This window comes from Onychostoma macrolepis, chromosome 15 (assembly GCF_012432095.1).
Source record: "Onychostoma macrolepis isolate SWU-2019 chromosome 15, ASM1243209v1, whole genome shotgun sequence".
NCBI lineage: Eukaryota > Metazoa > Chordata > Actinopteri > Cypriniformes > Cyprinidae > Onychostoma > Onychostoma macrolepis.
This window is the reverse complement of record NC_081169.1, coordinates 24581895-24598559: the sequence shown is the minus strand read 5'-3', so window position 1 is coordinate 24598559 and position 16665 is coordinate 24581895. Positions and strand designations below refer to the sequence as shown.

The window sequence follows — 16665 nt, the reverse complement described above, 5'->3', positions numbered from 1 at the left end:
TCAAGATTTATTGTGATCTTTGTTGTGATTATACAAAATAATCAATTGTATGCTACTAATAACTAATGATACACTGCTTTCAGAAATGGTTTGTGGCCAAATCCTGTCAAGAAATTGAAAACTTGGATTATTGGATTGCCAATAATTCTGTATTTCCAAGATTTATGATACTTATAAAAACATTAGAAGAAAAAGGCACTTCTGTTTCATGAATTCTAGTAATTTAACAAAAATCCAAATTGTGAAATATTAATAGTGTTACATTTCATATGCTATATATAAAGCTACATATGTTACAAGTAATGATGAACTAGGATGAAACGGAGGTGGTGGAACAGTTAGGGGAAACCCCAAAAAGTGTTTTGTCTTTGATTGTAAATGCTTCCATATGGACTCAACATCTGTTATCCACTGTTAACTGTATGAAAAGCGTGTTGTTTTTATCTTAGACGGTCAATCTGAGTACATTATTCAAGCATTGCGTGCTTCAACAACAGTCACTGAATACTGAATGCATATATGTATATATATATATATATATATATATAGGGAACAAATACACAATCTCATGAGAAAACTATTTCCAAGTTGGCGATTTTGTATAATTGTGCACTACGATGAACTAATACTAAGCATTACCCCTCAGTGAGGCGTAAGCAGATCGTACAAATTCTTATGAGATTGTGTTCAACAATACAGTAAAATAAACAAATTACTGGTTTGTGTTCTTAAAATATCACATGAATTATTCTTATACACCTGCAGGAAGCTTCGCCAAAATCTCCACTGCATCGTTACGGCCGATAGCGTTTAGCAGCTCGGCGAGGTGGCCGACAGTCCAGTCTGGGTTCTTGGTCACGACACCCTCCAAAACGGCAACAAGGGGGCTTTTGTGGTCCTTCATGGAATAGGCATAATTTATCCAGGCAAAAGAAAAGGAGCACTGGGCGGCAAGGTGACGAGTGTTCTTGGCACCAGAAATGTCTGGGTCTAATACCAATACAAGCTCCTCAAGAACGTCCAAATTGTTCAACACCATTTTCAGAGGTGCAACCTGGACTTCAGGGGCTGTAAACAGATTTATGGAAAATCACCAGTTTTTCACTAGGAAAATTAGATATGTAGGGTTATGTGGAACTGTTTTTTGTATATACCCACCTAAGAGATGCGACAATCCAGTCTCGTGATCGTTATTACCATCGTTGATTATGTTGTATGAGACAGCCTGTTCATATCTGGCAATGCCCTTTTTGGACAGGCTTTCATGACTTGCTCCATTACAGCATTTTTTCAATTCTGGCATTTTTTAAAAAACACGAGAAAATCACATTGTTTTGTTAATCTTGTGAGATTCATTGCACTCAAAACTCTGTTATGTAGCAATAAGAATTGTGCAGTACTACAAAATAAATGTAAAGTGTGTCACTTCTTTTTCACTAGCATTGACAAACAGGGTTGCAGAAACTATGAGTGTCCAGAACTCAATCTTGCATTGGTCAAAAAACAAAAAAGGCACTGGAATCAAACAAACAGAGCAATGTTTTGATAAAGTCACAGTGTTTACATAGAGCAGTCTGTTTATGAAAGACTATTTGTATCATCATGTTAAACTATGAATCAACCATTTCTTGATGTCATTTAGCAATGAGATGAAAGTCTTTAAAGAGCTCATTTTAAAATGTTAGATCAGCCTCACTCGATCATAACCTGCAGTTAAGACCTGAAGGATTTCCTTATTTCCTGCCTCCTCTTCTTTCTTTCTTTTTTTTGACTGACCTTTGTTGAAAGGTTTAGTCCTCCTCCTGACGAACAGGAAAAGACACACCAGAGCGAGAGTTGATAAAATCCCAAAACATACATAGATCCCTAAAAGATGCACAAGAAAACAAACCATCACATCTGCTTTTGATCAGCATCAAAGCCAACATTCTGTCTCTCTCTTACTCTGATTGTGAATAAAATGTACAAACTGAGGCCCCGTTTCCGCTGCGTTTCAGAAACGATCTCTGTTTACACTACACAACCGAAAACGCATGTCACGTGACTATTCATGCAGGTACAACCATAGATATGTATAGATAAATCCCTGTTATTTAGATGGCGGACGCGACTGCGTGCTTGGAGCGGTCGAATGGGGAATCTACCTTTGCATAACTATGGGTACAATAATGAGCATGATGTTATTGTTTACACGGTCATCAAGGATACGCAGAGAGAATGTGGGCAGCCACGCCATCGTTTTCAGAAGTCTCCGTTTTGGTCCGTTTACACTGAAACGCTACCCCGGAGTTTTCAAACTAAAACGGGGTCTGCAGCGTTTTCAGAAGTCTCCGTTTTCGACCTTGAAAACGCCGGAGTAGTGTAAACGACAGGCGTATCCGTAGCAAAAGTTATGCGTTTTAAAACGAAATTGTACAATTCCATTCAAAAGTTTGGGGTCAGTAGGATATGCTTCAATTCAGCAGGCATGCATTAAATTGATCAAAAGTAACAGTAAAGTATTTTCCATTGTTACAAAATCTTTTTTTTAAATAAATGCTATCAGGATTTCCACCAAAAAATGTATCAGTTTTCACCATTGATTGCAAAATGAAATGTTTCGCAAATCAGCATAATACAAATGATTTCTGAAGAATCATGCGGTATTGCATCATGGAAAATAAATTACATTTCAAAACATATTCAAATACAAAACTAGATTTAAATTGTAGTTATGTTTTCACAATATTACTGTTTTAACTGTACTTTTGTTACAGCATAAGAGACTTTTTCAAAAACGAACAAAAAACTTAGACTTCAAACTTTTTAATATGTGTATATGGTAAACCGATGTAGAGATAAAGATTAAGAATAATGAAATTCAAAACAATACCTATGAAATGTGCATGAGACACAGTTGGACTTGAAGTGCTTTGAGGGCTTGGAGAGGAGTCTGGAATGTGTTGAGGGCTCAGAGAGGGGCTTGAGCTGGCAACAGAGCTAGTTATGTGGACAGTTGTACTCGCAGTCTAAAAAAAAAGAGAGTTTGCACTGTTAAAATAGTATATCAAGCTTTCTTTAGCACTAAAATGCATTTTTGGAAAGTTTAAGCTAATGAGTCAATATCACTGTAGGGTGCCTTTTGGTGTCCTGTACATAATTCATTTGCCATGATTACTTAACATAAAAATGGCTATGAAAGGGTGTGTTATATTAGGCTAGGTTTTTATATTCATAACAAAAGCATTACTTGGCTCTTTAGATACATTTTCTAGATTTTTCTTAGTTTTGTGTAAGTGGATGCGTGTTATTTTGCTATGTCCCATGCACTGCTAATTAAATTTGACTCTACACTGTAAAAAGTGATAAGTGATAAGAGTTTGCCCATGTCCTTTGAATGGTTGTCCACCCTGTCATGTTGGGAAAGCCACACATTTAAGAAAAGGCCATCCCCTTTAGTGACATCAGGACAACAGATTTTTTGTCTCTTCAGTGGCAGGAATTTCAACCGCTTAGGTGAGTAAGTTGGTGACTTTTCAATTGACACATTTTCATCGTTTGAGTTTGCTTACTTGCTTTTCCTAAGCTTAACATGTCCACCCTGTCGGCATAAAATATGCCAGAAGTGATTAGAATACACTACAGTATTTTCAAAATATGCAAGTTTAAATATGCCTAAATATTTAGCTAGTCGCAGTTTGTTGTAAGCTAATATGCTAATTGAAGCTCAAAATTTCCACCCTGTCGGCCACTTAGACTCGATAGAGTGGACATAAACATGAGAGGGTGGACTGAATGAAAATGAATGGGGAGGGGGGTATATCAATGTGATTGATGTAATTATATTATTTATTATTATTATATTATTTTTTTTAGAAGCTGAATAAATGATTCATTTTCATTTTCATGTTCTGCATTATGTGTCCACACCCATCATGTGCTGGTCCACCATGTCATCTTGATATTTTACAATAATAATTTAAATAATAATTCAATCATATCTGTATAATCCAGTGTGTTCAATAGCTAGGTGTGGGGACAATAACACGCAAAAAAAAGAAAAAATACATGTTTGAATTACATGAGTTTCTTTAAAAACACATGGGTTACATAAAATCTTTTATGTATTTATAATTTGAAAGCAAACAAATAACTAAGTAAAGGGACATCATACCTTTCAGAAAATTTGCATCTTAATTTTGCAATGAAAACGTATTTATCAGTAATGTACATGTCCATGACAGGGTGGACATATCTTATGGTTTATGCTTTGAATAATGGCCCATAATTATCTTTAAAAAAAAAAAATTTATGATATGACACAAAGCGAATGGGAAATTAAAACCAACATTTTTGAGTATTGTGAGGGTTGAAAGGCACTCTATGGTGATATTAACCCTAATATCTCTCTGTCTTAGATGAGAAAACATGAGAAAGCTGACTCCAAGAAACGCTTGAAAAGTTAGAACAATCGTTATTACTGTTATCCTTGTGGTCCGCGACGGTTGAGGGATAGGCCTACATTTTCCTTTTAAAAACTGCTCTCTGCAAAATAATATCAAGTAACATTTCCAATAAAAGCCATACATCGTAATAAAAGAGACAAACAAGATTTAAAGCTCACTTTTGATATATAAAGGGTGTGTCGTATGGGCGGTATAATCAAATTGAATAAACAAAAACATCAGATTTTGCTTCCAGTACAAAGTGGTGTGAGGCTTTATTAACGTGTACACCTACCCCAACCCTAACAGCAGGCTATTAAAATACACTGTTGGCAGCATAATCTGATAGCATTTGCTAGAACACTGGCTTTCAAATTTCCAGAACTTACATTAGCAATGTATTACTCTTTAAAAATGAACAGTAGTAAATAAATAAATACAATTTAAAGTTAAACGTACCCTTGTTTACAGCAGATGGTATCCGAAGTGCTTTTGCACGCGAACGCAATCAACTGTGGCGGTGAGCAAGAGCGACATATTTGGCAAATAACTTGAGATCCATTATTAAATGTCCCGTCTCTGCATGGTCTGTAAGGTGATTCGATCTGCTGCTGCTCGTCGGACCATCCGCAGTTTTCAGTAAATTCGTAACCTGCTCTCAGAACAGAATAATGATGAGTAAACATGCATTTGTCTTACTAGTAGGCTGTATAGACTAGGCGGTTGCAGACGACTTTAACTTCAACAGTGGCGATCAGTTTTGTCGATGTCTAACATAGGGGGACATTACGAGACGACTATCTTTAGAGTTAGGCTAATTCAGGATAATTGAGACACTTTTCTAGTCATTTCAATAGCAAAAGTGTCCCAGTTTATTTGAATTCGCCAAATTCGCATTCAAGTTACTAGGCTACATAACTAAGAGGTGAAAACAGAATTTCAAACTTACCTTGTATGATTTTATATTTAGTGTTACATGGCTCACATTTGTGCCGAGGACGATTCCAGAATTGCCCTTCTGTACATATATCTGAAGTCATTGAGGCTGATTCTTCTTTACGTGACAGCAGTGAAAAACGTCTGAGACTGAGTGAATCAACCAGCTCAGCTGAGTTAGAGGGGAAGAAGGAGTTGGGTGGGTTGTGAATTTAAAAGCAATGACGACATTGTTCATAATTCAACATTTGACACAGTGGTTACACTGAGAAACATCTTTTCCAGAGAATGGATAACAATAACGACTAAAATGAGACATCAGTTATATTTATTTTAACAAATCAACATGAAGTTCATGCTTTTGATTTTGTTGTTTTCTTTTCATCTTATTTTTCAGTCTCCTTTACCTCAAAACAGTGTAATCTGATAGAGGGCTAATCGATGCCAAGGGCGATATGACATTACTGATCTGTCCTTTCTGCTGTAGTCTGTTGAGACACCTGGATAATTACAAGCTGATTATGATTAACTTTGATGTCCACAGTCGACACATCCAGGATGTTCTCAGTACTTGCTTGTGAGACCAGCTGCCCAGTGCTCTTGCTGGAATCAAACTACATAGGTAAGACCAACTTCTTATTTCTTCATGTTTTTGGGGAACAAGTAAAAGTTATAAATAAAAATGCTCTATTTCAAGTAGTCCCATAAAGTCTTGACTTGATTTTATTTTCATTTTATTTTATTTTTTAAAGTGCTTTGCTCTCTTTTATTTATTTATTTGATGCCAAGGTACAAAACATATATATTTGATTGATTCATTAAGTCATCTTTACACAGACAAGTTAAGGCTGCTGTGTGCCTACTCAAAATTCAGTGTAAACAATGCTGTGTTAATAAAAAATGCATTTACATGGCAATTACAATTGTATACTTTGATAATAGGTGCTGAAGTGGCCGAAGCAGGCACAATTTAGTCTGGCTTTTATGTGGCATTGTGCCTTTACACTGAATTTTAAGCAGGCGCATAGCAGCTTTAACTTGGCTGTTTAAAGACATCTTTAGTTTTACTTCAGAATAATGCATCATTGGATAAATATGCTGATAAACCATTGAACTAAGCAAGCAATCACGAGTTAAACCTTTGTAATGCCTTTGTCATCAGAGTAAAGACTCAATCCTGCTGAATCAGCGGATGAAGAAGCTTAGAGCAGGCTGACTGCTTTATTTAAGCCTGTCCTTCCTTTGTTCACCTCCAGTTCATAAATTGTCACTTGTTAATTAAAAAAACACATTTTGTACATTGAAGTGCTTCAAATTACACTTAAACAGAGATGTTTTACAAGTGTTTTTATTATTTAATACTACAAAAAAAATGGCAATATCTTCTCTTTGGCAGGTTTTGGATCCAGCTTAACCTGACTAGTGTAAAGTAGTGCCATATTCTCAATCATGCTGAGTGGGGTCAGAAGTGCACCTGTTGAAGAAGGCAGAGGCACCTCAGGGCCAACACAAGATGATGCCAGGACCAGACCAGTCGCAATCAACAATCTAAAGCCCAAATCTAGCTGTGTTGTGTTGTGTAAACCTGGAGATGGAGTGCGCCATCAGATGTATATTCATACAGTGGGTAGATTTTATCAACACACCCTCATATCGAAACATCCTTTACTTATTCTTCGGAAGCAATTCTGTCATCATTTACCCTCATGTCGTTCCAAACCAGTATGACTGGTCTTCTGTGAAAGAAAGAGGAACAATATCGATAGAATCACTTTTAGAACATTTAAATCAGTTGATAAATGATAAAAACATTCACAGCCAATCACTATCCTCCCAAATTTAAAGATCACAAGCATTTAAACCAGAGGTCAACAAAACTGCAGTCTATACTTATAATATATTATCATGTTGGTGTTGCTAATATAGTTATCACTTCATATTTTGCCACAGAGTAAAAAATAAAAAGGTAATTGTGACTTGTCTCACAATTGTGACTTTTTTCTTGTAATTTTCAGTTCATATCACACAATTTTATCTTTACTTCTCAGAATTGCGGGTTTATCTCTTACATCTTGCAATTATGAGTTTATATCTCGCAATTTTGTGAAAAGAAGTCAGAATTGTTTGATAAAAAGCTGCAAATTGTGTCAATTCAAATGTGTTGTAATATTCCTTGTGTCATTCAAACAAAATAACAAGGTTTCTAAGGCTTGACTGAACCTTGAGTCCTCTTAAAGGTGCTGTATGTAGGATTGACACCGAGTGGTTGAACTAGGTATTGCAGTCCAAATTCAAAATATTGGAGACGGTTATTTTCACCCGGCCCCTCCTCCTCAGACTTGACGCACACGCAGGTTGCCAGATTAACGACATCAACAGGAAAGAGCGCACATGACGATAAATACAATTAAATACGCTGTGTTTTCCAGGAACTGGCAACCCGCGGTGACGAAATACAATTGGGTAAACTGTCAGTGGGCGGGTTTCACAAACCATAACAAACACAGACATTCCGGGCCGGAATACACATTTTCAAAGGAGAATAACTGACTGTAGCATTGTTTTTCAGATAAACAAGCATGTTAATTTAGCATGTTTCTTAAATATCTGCAAACGTATTATGGTATTTTTATGCTTTAGTAGAGTCAAAATCCTACATACAGCACCTTTAAACTCCAGTGCAATGATAAAAGTTGCTACAGTGACATTTCCCTTATACGGTTTTGCTAAAAAATATTGACATTTAAGTCATCATCTTTCTACATGTTCATTTCCAGATTCTCCCTCAAAGCGATAATCAACCTGATTCAACAGGTGGAAACTCCCTTCCTTTGCCAGACATTATGCCAAACCAGACCTCCAAACCAAGCGTGTCCATTCGGCGCCACAAGAGCACCACAGATTTGCCTTACAGCCCTCAGCGTGGTTACATGCGCGGCCAGAGACCCAGTATCTGCGCCCCTACCGAGGCTGAGCTGGCGCTGATGAGGCGTTGCTCTTTACGTGAGCCGAATGTTCATCCATGTTGCCGCCATGCTCTCAGCGTTCCCAACATGACAAGTCCATGCACAAGTCCTCTGTGCAGCACCCCATCCCGCAGTGCTCTCTGCACACCTGTACAGGACGTAGAGTGCAATGTTAAAGCACGCAACAAGCTAATAGAAAGCGAGAACGCACAGACTCCTACTTTCCCACCAGAGGTTCGCGAACAATGCCGTTACGTCTCCAAAGATGGAAAGTGTAGAGTAGACTTGGCACATATGGCTGAGAGAGAACGATTTCTGGCTGACATCTTCACTTCTTTTGTGGACCTTCAGTATAGATGGTTTCTTTTCGTGTTTATGATGTGCTACTCAGTCACCTGGTTTATTTTCGCAGGGCTTTATACGCTAAATATATTCTTGCGTGGAGATCTTGAAGTTCCTGGTGATACTGATGTGTGCTACCCTAATATAGACGGATTTGTGTCAGCTTTGCTCTTCTCGGTAGAAACTCAGAGGACTATTGGTTATGGTGCTCGCACGGTGTCGCCGCGCTGCTACGAAGGTGTTTTTTTGGTCATGGCGCAGTGCATTGTGGGATCCATGATTGACGCCCTTATGGTGGGCTGCATGTTTGTCAAAATTTCACGTCCCAAGAAGCGTGCAGAAACTCTTCTTTTCAGCCGGACTTGTGTTGTGGCCAACCGTGATGACCGTCTTTGCCTTATGTTCCGTCTCGGCGATCTGCGTGACAGCCACATGGTGGATGCCAAAGTACGTGCTAAACTCATCAAGTCTCGGCAGACGTCGGAGGGGGAATTTCTCCCGCTGGAGCAGTCTGAGATCGACTTGGGCTATGAGAGTGGCTCTGACCGTCTGTTCCTGGTGGAGCCACAGGTCATTCAACACACCATCGATTCTAGCAGTCCTTTCTGGGAGCTTGGGCCAGAGCAGCTACGGAAGCAACAGTTTGAGGTTATTGTCATCTTGGAGGGAATTGTAGAAGCAACAGGTGTGTTCACAATCATAGCCCTCTTTACTCACTTTATCTGTTGACCCAGTGACCCAAATGTCTTGCCATCACAAGCCAATATGGCATTTGAAGAACAATGATCGCATGAACACACACACACACCCACACACACACACACACGTCTGGTTTGCTATCCTTGTGGGGACTCTCCATAATCGTAATGCTTTTTCTACTGTACAGACCATATATATTCTATTGCCCTACACCAACCCTACACCTAAACCTACCCCTTACAGGAAACTTTCTGCACATTCTGTGTGATTTACCTGTGGGGACCTCAATTTAGGTCCCCACCGTGACACGAGTCCCCATGAGTCTGTGTGTATTCAGGTTTAAGTCCCCACCTGAATAGAAAAACAGGTACACACACTTTTATTAATTTTAATTTATTGAACTTTTACTAAGTTTGGGCTGTTGAGAAGTGGGGAAAAGTAAAACATATACAAACAAACAATAAATAAATAAACTGAATAAAATTGCAAAAAACAATTTGCTGCGTGAGTGAATTTTACAAAATCCTATCAAGAACTTAAATGATTGTAAGGTGCTTTGGGTGTACAGCAATACACAATGAAGTGCTATATAAAAGCTTCAATCATTCATTCATATTTGGGTAGTTGTAAACGAGTAGGCTATGTATTTGTTGTACTATAAATAGTAGTAAACATTTGAATCTAATATGTCATCTAATATTTATATTTTATTTCAGTTAGCCTACCGAATTTTTAATTTTTCGTTTTATTCAACAACACTAACTTCAGCAATGAAAAAGAGAATCACCCTTGAGAAAATTTGGAGGGATATGTGCTAAATTATCATGTGATTAATATTACACTGGCAAAAACCTTGATTATTTCAAATAAAAATAAAAAATACAATAAAATAACCTGGACATGTTTTCGTGAGATTCTCAGACATTATAGAATTACACACCGATTGAAACTAATGTGGAGAAACAGCGTCAGTTTAAGACAAATGCTATTTGTTACACCATAGCGCCATCTTGTGGTCAAGGTTAAAGTTAGCTCGTCACTATAACAAGACATGATGCTTTCTCAGATCGTTTGACAATTTTGTTTTTACAGGAATGATGTGCCAAGCGAAGACCTCCTACATCGAGACGGAGATCGAATGGGGAGCCCGTTTTGAGCCGTGCATGACACTGGAGAAAGGGGCGTTTCGAGTCGACCTGAGACGCTTCCACAGCACATATCCGGTGCCTCTTCCGCCGTGCAGCGCGCAAGAGCAGCATCACCTACAGACCCTGCAAGTGGGACTGGAGCTCCTCCAGGAATCTCTGAAAGGCAGTGTTAACTGGAAATTGGGTGGGGATGACCAAGAAGACGACATTGTGAAACCACCGGGAGCACGCACATTCACTATCCACAACATCCAGGAGGAGCGAGTGTCAGAAGTCAACGAATGCGAATATCTTTAGTTGTTGTGAGTTCGAAAAAAGACGGCCCCCTTTCTCAGCGGTTCAGCTTCCGGAAGTATTGTTCCCATATGTTTTCTCGTTAGGCATTTTCCAAAGATCTTAAGTAGCCTGAATAATTCTGATTATAGAGACTGGATCAGTTATGTCTTGAGAGTACTTTTTGAGAGTGAGCGATCACTGCAGAAGGTTGTTTTCCCGTCCTCCCTCGCAATTCGTGTTTCTGTGGTAACGGCGTCTTTTGGAATAAGCTACGCAACATTTAGAATCATAACAGATTTCAAAACATAATAGGCTACATTTTAAAACTTTGTAAATGGATACAGAGAAAAACGGAACGTCCACTAAATAAGATACACTAAACCTTGTTGAGAGGCAAGACAAATCGAAAACAATGTCATCTACAATCGGCTCAAAATACTGAAGATGTAGTAATATCCTCTGACTATATTATGGAATCATAATCTGAAGCTAAGAAGTTAAGAGTAGGCTATTCCTGCCATATGATAATGGCGCGGAGGAGCTATAAACGCATCCAAAATAAGTTTTTCTATACATAATATGTGTGTGTGTGTGTGTACTTTGTAAATGTATTATGTACATATAAATACAAACACATGCATGTATATATTTAAGAAAAATATGTTGTTATATATTAAATATATTGATATATAATATAAAATATAAGAATATGAATATATAAATGTATAAACGTAAATATTTTGAAAATATATACTGTATGTGTGTGTATTTATATATACATAATAAATATACATAGTACATATTAGTGCTGTCAAACGATTAATCGCATCCAAAATAAAGTTTGTGTTTACATAATATATGTGTACTGTGTATATTTATTATGTACATATTAATACACACACATGCATGTATATTTCAGAAAAATATGTTACATTTATATATTAAATATATTTATGTATAATATAAATTATATGAATATAAATATATACATGTAAATATTTTCAAAATATATACTGTATGTGTGTGTATTTATATATACATAATAAATACAGTACACACATATATTATGTAAACAAAACTTTTATTTTGGATGCGATTAATTGCGATTAATCGTTTGACAGCACTAATATATTTTTGGCCATGGCTATATATATATATATATATATATATATATATAGTCATGGCCAAAAATATCGGCACCCTTGGTAAATATGATCAAAGAAGGCTGTGAAAATTTATCTGCATTGTTAATCCTTTTGATCTTTTATTTATAAAAATCACAAAAATCTAACCTTTCATTGGATATTAAGAATTTAAAATGGGTGGGAAATATCATTATGAAATAAATGTTTTTCTCTAATACACATTGGCCACAATTAACGGCACCCTTTTATTCAATACTTTTTGAAACCTCTATTTGCCAGTTTAACAGCTCTACATTTTCTCCTATAATGCCTGATGAGGTTAGAGAACACCTGACAAGAGATCAGAGACCATTCCTTCATCCAGAATCACTCCAGACCCTTTAGATTCCCAGCTCCATGTTGATGCTGCTTCTCTTCAGTTCACTCATTTTCTACAGGGTTCAGGTCAGAGGACTGGAATGGCCATAGCAGAAGCTTGGTTTTGTGCTCAGTGACCCATTTTTGTGTTGTTTTTGAGGTTTGTGTTTGGATTATTGTATGGTTGGAAGATCCAAACATGGCCCATTATAAGATTTCTAACAGAGTCAGTCACGTATTGATTTTTTATCTGTTGGTATTTGATAGAATCCATGATGCCATGCGTCTAAACAAGATGTCCAGGACCTCCAGCAGAAATATAGGCCCACAACATCAAAAATACAGCAGTATATTTCATTGTACACACTTCCCTGTGTTCACCAACCCCATCTTGAGTGTTTGCTGCTAAAAAGCTTGTGTTTTAGTTTCATCTGACCATAGAAGCCAGTCCCATTTGAAGTTCCAGTCGTGTCTGATAACTGAATATGCTGGAGTTTGTTTTTGGATGAACGAGGAGAATCTTTCTTGAAACCCTCCCAAACAACATGTGGTGATGTAGGTGCTGTTTGACAATTTTTTTTAAGGTTTTCTGACCCCGAGACTCAACTATTTTCTGCAATTCTCCAGCTGTGGTCCTTGGAGAGTCTTTAGCCACTCAAACTCTCCTTCTCACCGTGCATTAGGACGATAAAGACATACGTCCTCTTCCAGGCAGTTTGTAACATTTTCTGTTGATTGGAAATTCTTCATTATTGCCCTGATGGTGGAAATGGGAATATTCACTGCTCTAGCTCTTTTCTTAAAGCCACTTCACTAATTTGTGAAGCTCAATTATCTTTTGCTGCACATCAGAAATATATTATTTGGCTTTTCTCATTGTGATGGATGATTAAGGGAATTTGGGCTTTGTTTTCCCTCCTATTTATATTTCTGTGAAACAGGAAGACATGGCTGGATAATTTCATGTTCATAATCACCCTGGAGTGCTCAAAATTGTGAATATGAATGGGAATATAGGATACTTCAGAGATATTTTATCATTAGCATTTCCAGGGGTGCCAATAATTGTGTCCAACGTGTATTTGAGAAAAAAAAACATTTACTTCATAATGATATTTCCCCCCATTTTAAATTCTTATTATCCAATAAAATGTTATATTTTTGTGAATTTTCTAAAAGAAAAGATCAAAGGGTAACACTTTAGAATACTGTTCCATCGTTAATGAATAACTACACAGGAACAAATGGCTAATGCACTATTAACATTGTAGTAACTACTATTAACTAACAAGAAACTCTGATTAACGATTTATTAAGTAATAGCGCTAAGTTGAAACTGGTAGTTCACTATTAGCTAACCAATAACTACTATTTTTTTCATATATCCTGAGAACTCCAAAGAACTACTGTATACAGGTTCATAATTAATGTGAATTATGCATAATGAATAATTAATTCTAAAATGAAGATCATGGTAACCCACTAGTAATGACTCAAGTATTACCAAATCCTTCTAAATGAACTACTAATTACTTGGATCAGTATTCTAAAGTGAAAATCATCAAAACTTCCTGATATTGACTGATGTCATCGTGAGCTTTTGAGATATATTTAAGGTTTTGGATAGTAATGACTAGTGTTACTACATCCTTCTGAAGAAACTACTAATTATTTGGATCAGTATTCTAAAGTGAAGATCACGGTAACCCACTAGTAATGATTTAAGTGTTACCAAATCTAGCAAAATGAATTACTAACCAGGACCTTACAAAAACCTCAAAAGTTTACAATGATTTCAGTCATATGGAGTTATCGTGATCTTCACTTTAGAATACTGATCCAAAAAATTAGTAATTCCTTCTGAAGAATTTGGTAATACTTGAGTGATTACTAGTGGGTTACCATGACCTTTACTTTAGAATGAATTATACATTACGTATTATTCATATTAATTATCAACATGTATACAGTAGTTCTTAGGGAGGTATGAAAAAAAAAATTGTTACTGATTAGCTAATAGTGAACGACCAAATTTGACTAAGCACTATCACTTACTAATTCATTAATCAGAGTTGCTTGATAGTTACTAGAGTGCTAATATTGCATTACTCATGTGTTCTTGTGTAGTTATTCATTAATGATGGAACAGTATTCTAAAGTGTTACCGGATTAACAATGCAGATAAATTTTCACAGCCTTCTTTGATCATATTTACCATTTTTGGCCATGGCTGTGTATACACACACACACACACACACATATATGAAGAGTTCAGATGCAAAAGCCTCTAAATGCCGTCTGAAATTTTCTTATAAAATGAGCATTTTTGTCAGGCTCCTATATTTATGTTCAGTTATTTCACTTTAATTGCATAGAAAAGGGCCTATACATTGCCATTAGAGTAAAATTACTGAACCTAAACATAGCAGCCTGTTAAAAATGCTCATTTTAGATGAAAATTTCAGATGACACTTAGAGGCTTTTGCATCTGAACTCTTCATATATATATATGTATATATATATGTGTGTGTGTGTATGGGCGTTTCTTCAACTAGGGGCACTTTTAGCCTTGTGAAGTTGAATAAAAAAACCTGTTTAAAAGTCACATAACACAGTCTCATAAGTTTAAATAATTTGTCTAGTTTTAAGGTCTGTAAGAGGACAAACTTAGATTACAAGAGAAATTGTTAATATTTTACATTTTTCCGACCTGCAATGAACAAATGTCATTTCCACCACATCTCAATATACAGCTGTTATTTAAATATAGAATAACTTATGCCACCCAAGAATTGTCTAAGATCATTTTCGTAACTAGTTTTACCAGTTTTTCCACAATGTACAATAATTATACATTTGTCAATGAGATAAATGAACTGCCCTAAGGACCAAATGCTGAACTGTACACCTGTCACACTCTGAAATTTAATATTGGTTTGGGTAAGAGCTTATTAGAAAATAAATAACTTGAATTTTTATATTACGTAGAGCATAATCTCATAAATTGTGTATACATTTTTAATGTGTGATGAGAACTTTTTAAATATTTAAAAAAAATGTGTGGTGGTGGAAATGACAATGAATTAACGTGAATGTAGAGAAACAGCAGAGATATTTATTAGAAAAAGTCTTAAACTCATCACACTCATTAAACTCAATTCACAAAGTCATTAAACATATCAATTGTACTTTGTAACCATAAATGTCATTTCCACCACAAAGGCAGTGTGGTGGAAATGACATTTCTGTAGTTTTTTGTGAAAAAATGGAAGATAGCTTCACTGATTAGCTTTGAATTAATCCTTAGCATTTCATGTATGCAAAATACTCTTATTTAACTTAAAATTTGTAGCTTTTTAAAAACAACCTTGAATGTACAGCATGTTTGGAAATGACGTATAATAAATATATTAACTGATCAAGTAATATTTACCTTGATTTTTCTTCATATGTTAATGATGAAAATTTAAATTCCCTCCATGTCCAACATGTGCTCTGATGTCACTGAACATTTCCATAGAAACCACCTAACCAATCTTTCACACAAACTTTTTAAAGAGACATTACAGTGTTGTGGTGGAAATGATACCAATACTGTGCGACAGCTATATTTTGGGTCACACTTTATATTAGGTGGCCTTAACTACTATGTACTTACATCAAAAAACAAGTACAATGTACTTATTGTGTTCATATTGTATTGCAAAACACTATTGCTGCTATTGAGGTAGGATATGGGTAAGGTTAGGGACAGGTTAAGTGGTATGGGTAGGTTTAAGAGTGGGTTAAGGTGTAAGGGATGGGTCAACAGTGTAATTATAAATGTAATTACAGAAATTAATTACAGATGTAATTACATATAGGTATTTTTAAAAATATAAGTACAATGTAAAAACATGTATCTACACAATAAGTGCACTGTACCAAATGATTAATTCAAATGTAAGTACATGGTAGTTAAGGCCACCTAATATAAAGTGGGACCATATTTTGTATAAAAAGTAATATTGATAGTGGTCTCACATTAAATACTATAATGTATTTTAATTACTTTACTAGTGCTTATTCAGGTACATTAATAGTTACCAGATAAGTCATATTTTTGAACTGTATTTTCATCATTGTCTGGGTGTGCGACAAGGAGAAAACAGTGATTTTGACACCTATAAGCAGGTTGAAAAGTATGAAAAAATCATAATAGAAATGTAGTAAAAAGTTTTTAAGGTGGTTTTATTGTTAGTTTGACAAAGAAAGAGGAATTTGTCCAAAATTATATGTATTTTTAAAGATATGACCAAAGAACATAAAAGTGCCCATAGTCTAAGAATCACCCATATATATATATATATATATATATATATATATATATATA

General features: G+C 35.9%; 2 protein-coding genes and 1 long non-coding RNA gene across 5 annotated transcripts in view; 1 reads left to right on the top strand and 2 right to left on the bottom strand.

The window, feature by feature from the left end:
- Positions 1 to 23: 23 nt before the first annotated feature.
- igflr1 (IGF-like family receptor 1) lies at positions 24 to 5507 on the bottom strand. The gene is made up of 7 exons (XM_058744663.1): positions 5374 to 5507; positions 4884 to 5076; positions 4461 to 4524; positions 2873 to 3008; positions 1777 to 1866; positions 1159 to 1296; positions 24 to 1068 (listed from the first exon to the last, which is right to left on the bottom strand). Exons 1-7 carry the CDS (start codon positions 5462 to 5464, stop codon positions 752 to 754), a joined length of 1029 nt encoding a protein of 342 aa, XP_058600646.1. The 5' UTR covers positions 5465 to 5507; the 3' UTR covers positions 24 to 751.
- Positions 1945 to 16665, top strand: part of LOC131520427 (G protein-activated inward rectifier potassium channel 3-like) — a 17953-nt gene continuing 3232 nt past the window's right edge. Inside the window, exons 1-5 of one of the 3 annotated variants that reach the window (XM_058744658.1) lie at positions 1945 to 2160; positions 5758 to 5982; positions 6757 to 6983; positions 8138 to 9353; positions 10460 to 10817. In XM_058744658.1, coding sequence (XP_058600641.1) covers positions 6810 to 6983; positions 8138 to 9353; positions 10460 to 10812 — 1743 coding nt within the window. In that variant the 5' untranslated portion in view covers positions 1945 to 2160; positions 5758 to 5982; positions 6757 to 6809 and the 3' untranslated portion in view covers positions 10813 to 10817. Of the gene's footprint in view, positions 2161 to 5465; positions 5560 to 5757; positions 5983 to 6756; positions 6984 to 8137; positions 9354 to 10459; positions 11365 to 16665 lie in introns of those variants that run through there. The other 2 variants (XM_058744660.1, XM_058744659.1) reach the window with 2 other exon arrangements.
- LOC131520432 (uncharacterized) lies at positions 6980 to 8689 on the bottom strand. Its single transcript, XR_009266058.1, has 3 exons — positions 8556 to 8689; positions 8326 to 8474; positions 6980 to 7096 (listed from the first exon to the last, which is right to left on the bottom strand). It is a non-coding gene; the product is annotated as an uncharacterized LOC131520432 (long non-coding RNA).